The following is a 5,124-nucleotide window of genomic DNA, read 5'->3' as shown; positions in this document are numbered from 1 at the left end:
AGAAAAATGTTACAATGGCTATCCTGGAGGCTAAGATCAAGTTGGCGGAGGATCTGGAGAATGCAGGTTCCTGGGATGTAGATGGTTGGCGCGACGAATTGGCCAAATTGATTGGCAAGCCTGCCACCGCTAATCAGGATCCTATACTACTGTTGACCGAAGGAGGGGAGAAGAATGATGCGGCCAATGATGAACAGAATAAGGTCTAGGGTTGCAAGAAGTAAGTTTAAGTAGTTTTTGTTTTTATCAGTAATGTAAAACAATTGATCTTTTGGTTGGGTTGGTGTGCAACCCCTTTTGAATGCAATGATTGTATTTTCCTTTTATGTCTCTCTTCTTATTTCTCTTCATGATTCTTATGATATTACTAATGGGTTTTGAGCATTCTAACACTCCTAAAGTGTACATGCAACCCTAGAAACCTTGGATCTATGTTTTGTCTAAGACACATTTAAATAAGCCTTTTCCAAGGTTTACTTCCTAACTAGCATACTATGGAGCATATGAATCATAAAACTAGTAGAAGTACTTACCTTTTTGTTGCTTGGATTCCTTGATAACCTTGTAAGCCTAGCAGCTCAAGTGTGATGCCTCAAATGTCTCTCACAACACCAAATACACTTAGGAAGACTTAGAGAGAAATGAACACTTCTTGAAATCAGTTATGCCTTCACTCTTATGCTTATTGACCGATTTTGGTGAACAAGATGATCCTTATATAATGTGTTACAATTAGGGTTACACCATGTAAACCCTAATTTTCATGACCTTTCATTTCCATGACCCGTGGGTTATGTAAGGCCGTATGGTATACTAACCACGAGGCACTTTGTGGTTGAGGTGTCCATGAACCACGGACGTGCACACCGTCCCGGTGGTTCGTGGTAGGTCGTGCTCGGGACAACGAATTCAAACGATGCATTGCATTGGTTGTTTGGTTTTTGGCCGTTGAACGGCTATTTTGGCCGTTTCTTTTTTTTTTCAAACTCAATTATAAATAAACTTCTATTACCAAAACACATACACATACATACACATTCTATTACACCCCATTCTATTTTCTAAACCACAAAATACGTACACATGGATCCCACAATACATATGGAATTTTTAAAAAGTTTTGACTCCGATGACGACGTAGAATTCGTCGAGACATTCTTCAATGTTGTGCAACACGTTCACGCCGAAGAATGTTCGAATGCAGCGCGTACAAGGGCCGTCGTCAATCGTGATCGCCAAGCCACACACGACTTATTGGTACGTGATTACTTTGCCGATAATTGTCTTTATAATGACGACTCGTTCGAACGTCGTTTCCGTCTGAATAAGACTATATTTTTACGTATTAGTAATGCTTTAGAATCTCGTTATGATTTTTTCAAACAAAAACCCGACGCTAGAGGAAGAATGGGTTTTAGTAGTATACAAAAATGTGCGGCTGCTCTTAAGTATTTGGGATACGTTATAGCATTTGATGCATCTGACGAATACTTGAAAGTATCCGAGAGGACCGCAGTTGAATGTGTAGATTGGTTTTTGTGACAACCCGATATTTCGGGTCAATGTAATGTAAAACCGATCAAATTTAGGTCAAAATGTAACCTTCCTAAAATCTTATTCGGATTAAATAAAGTAATAGAAATCATATCAAGGTTTGCGTACATAAAAAGAACGTCCAAATCTGACTCCGGATGAGGAAGTTATGAAATTTTGAAGAAATTCCTTAATCACGTCATTTTAATAAATAAATAATAAAAATAATTTCGGAATTAGCCAACGGAATCTAAACGAAAGTCGTAGATCATGGTCTCACCTTCGCGTGGATATAAAGAACGTCAAAAACGGAGTTCGTATGAGAGAGATATGAATTTTTGAAGTTTATTTAAAATAAATAAGAATTTAATTATAAATTCCCGGTAATATCCGAAGGGGAGTCATCGGATTGGACCGAAGTACGCCCTGCGTACCCTCGTACGCCCCGCGTACTGAGATCGAGGGTCTCGGATCGTCCACGTCGCGCTATCCGAAGAATCTAACCCGCCCGACCCGTCCGAAGCTCCGACCCGTCCGACCCGACGTCCCATCCGACCCGGCGTCCCATCCGACCCGCGTACCCAGCAACCCGTCCCATCCGAACCGAGGCAGTCGAGGCTTCGGTCATGCATGACGTACGCGTACGCGCTGCGTACGAGCGTACGCCCCGCGTTCGGAGGCGGTTCAGCCTTCCTATAAATAGGATGCGAGGCTTTCCGAAAATGTTGCTCATTTCTCTCCTCTCTCTCACAACTTTGTCTCGTTTTCCGTGCCCGTTATAACCCGAAGCTCTGGTCTTTTTGCTCAAGTCCCGAGGGTCGATTTTACTCCCGAGATTCCCGAGAATCCCGAGAAAAATCCGTTTTCTGAGACGAAACTCTGCCCGGTTTTCCATCTCGCTTTCTTCAATCAATCAAGTGAGTTTCATACCCCTTAATCAACCTGTTAAGTTTTCTAAATGCGTTTATATGCTTTCAAAGGGGGGAATACAAGTTAAATACTTATAGTTATTGTTTCAATCACATATGATTGCTCTAATCACATGTGATTAATAACTAGGGAAATCAGTGGTTTTATCACTATTCAAACTATCTATGAAACTGTTTTACTTCTAAATGTTTTCCAAACCCATTTACTTTTCGAATTTACACTGCAACTGTGATTTAAGCAAATGTTCCTTATACTTAAACTGTTTTAATCAAATCTACGCCTTCAAATTGTTTTATAGATTGACATCAAGCCAATCTTTCTTTAATAAAATATACTTATGTTTCAAATGTCTTATAAACACTTAATTATGTTTTTATTTTACAAATTGCATGCCCATATATGTATAGACATATAAATAATGTTTAAAGGGCTTAGGAAGGCTATCCACCTTGTTTCCTTTTCCTCGATTTGGATGTGGTCTGATAGGATTTCGGGTGACCATCCGAAGGCCGTTTCCATATTAATTATATATCAAATATACATATATAGACATAAAAGTACTTCCATAATCATACATACTAAACACACTGTTAACAAGTTACCATCGGGGTAACACAGAATCATACTATTACAACTGCTAGATCAATGAGTCAGTTCATTCATGAGTCTATACTAGGAAGAGAATATATACAACTATACTAGAACAAGAAACATTTCATCACACATGCAAGAATACGATAACAAATGTGATCCACTGTATCGGAGCATGCCTTAAATGTCATGGCCCGAGTTGTAGCCAGAATTCTCTTGGAGGGAGAGCGTTGAGTTTGCGTATAGATCTATACTGGATTGACTATCCTACACCTTGCTGCTAGCTACAGCCGGACCTGCAGGTCTGCGGGTGCCAAACGTCATTCCGTTATTACGACCGTTCTTTATGTCGTTGTTATCAGTCGATAGTATGGTGCAATTATCACATTATACCTTAATATAAATCCGGTTTAAGGTAGTAGTAATTAGTACAACAGTAGTTCTTATTATACAAAACTACAGTACTACAATGATTTACCCATTACATATTTTGGTGATAATCTCACTTAAGCATTAATGTGCAAACTATATTTTATCAAATGATAGTTATACTTGGGAAATCACACACTTTTACAACAGACGAGTTTACAAAACAGTTAAGCCTTGGTAGAAGGTTACTATTATAGAAAATATAGGATTTTCTGAGAGATTCAAACTTTTGCAAATACTGTTAAACATTCATTTACATTTTTACAAACTTATACATTGGGACAAGTTCAAACGTTTTTGACAATGAACATTGACACTAAAATACTTATGAACTCACCAGCTTAATGCTGATAAACTCTTTCAAAATAACTTGTATTCTCAGGTCATCAGTAGACAGGTACCGATGCCAGCTTTTGAGATGATGGAGCGTACTCAAGACTCATCATTTTGTTATTTTGATTTACGTTATATTTTTGGTGTCTAAAATTTTACAAAACACACATGTATTAAATTTATATATTTAATGCAATGGATGATGTTGTTTGCCTATTTACATTTACTGTGTTGTGATTACCTTACATGACGTCCTCCACCCCAGAACGTTTCCGCCGTTCTTGGTTTTGGGGTGTGACAGATTGGTATCAGAGCATTGTTTATAGTGAATTGAGTATATCAACCCATAAAAGATATACTAAACTACAAACCCATTAGGGATTAAACTCTGACCAAGAGTCTATACTTTAAATAATAAAATATTTAACTAAGTATACTAGTCTGCATTCATACTAAAATAAGTGTCACAATGACAAGAACAAAAGTATTACGATTGTTAAATATCACAAGTGAGCTCGGGGATGTATGGTCAGTCCTGGGAATGGCATAGCCTGATCAACTATGCTGATCCTAGGAGTGATTAGCACATGCCTTAGAATGGTTGTGATAGGTTAGCAAGTCTAAAAACTTACCAACAATACCACAAGAAGATCAATAGAATTTAAACTTAAAATACTATAGGAGTATTTTGCGCGACTAGTTACACGTATACTATATTCTTATACCTCTATTCTCGCGTAGATCTTGATGGCTAGATATCCATCATGGCGACCCGTACTTTCCCAAATGAAGGCAATGCCGGGTGGATCGATGAAGAGCCGAAGTTGATCATCCAATCCCTTTAGATGATCACCTCGCAGAAGGCTTTTCAGATGGGTCCGACTCCGAGCCTGAAGTCAACAACCTACCGATTGTAGGTCAAGCCCCGAACAACAACCCTCGACTAGCGTTTCCAGGTCCTTCACCCATGTGGGCAAACAACCTGAACCGCTAAAGTAATGATCAGGGACAACCCTTACCATACTTTGGGGACCGAACCTTTTACGACGTCAGCGATAGTGGCTCTGCTGACCGAGCTCTGCCTGTCATTATCCGCAGAATAGCTCGTATTGTCAAGCAAGGTAGAACAGCCGTCGACCGGGTCATAGAGATTGATGCCGACTCAGGTGTCAACACAGTCAGTATCCGCCGTCTTGAATAAGACATGGAACGGACCCGGAGGACAAATAAAACCCTGCAGTAGCAGTTGGCTGCCTCACGAGCTGAATTATTGGAACTTCGAGCTCGTCAGAGGACTAAGGATCGACC

The 5,124-nt window shown here is 39.5% G+C and overlaps 1 protein-coding gene across 1 annotated transcript; it reads left to right on the top strand.

The window, feature by feature from the left end:
* The first annotated feature begins 1,083 nt into the window (after positions 1–1,083).
* On the top strand, positions 1,084–1,542 carry LOC128133690 (uncharacterized). The gene has a single exon (XM_052771209.1). It carries the CDS (start codon positions 1,084–1,086, stop codon positions 1,540–1,542), a length of 459 nt encoding a protein of 152 aa, XP_052627169.1.
* The last annotated feature ends 3,582 nt before the right edge of the window (positions 1,543–5,124 follow it).

The sequence above is a fragment of the Lactuca sativa genome, chromosome 4, assembly GCF_002870075.4.
Source record: "Lactuca sativa cultivar Salinas chromosome 4, Lsat_Salinas_v11, whole genome shotgun sequence".
NCBI classification, from domain to species: domain Eukaryota; kingdom Viridiplantae; phylum Streptophyta; class Magnoliopsida; order Asterales; family Asteraceae; genus Lactuca; species Lactuca sativa.
The sequence above is the reverse complement of the archived record's forward strand: the minus strand, read 5'-3'. Positions and strand labels throughout refer to the sequence as shown.

Coding starts and splice junctions, on each gene's coding strand:
- LOC128133690 (XM_052771209.1), top strand. CDS start 1,084: ATGGATCCCACAATACATATGGAATTTTTAAAAAGTTTTGACTCCGAT.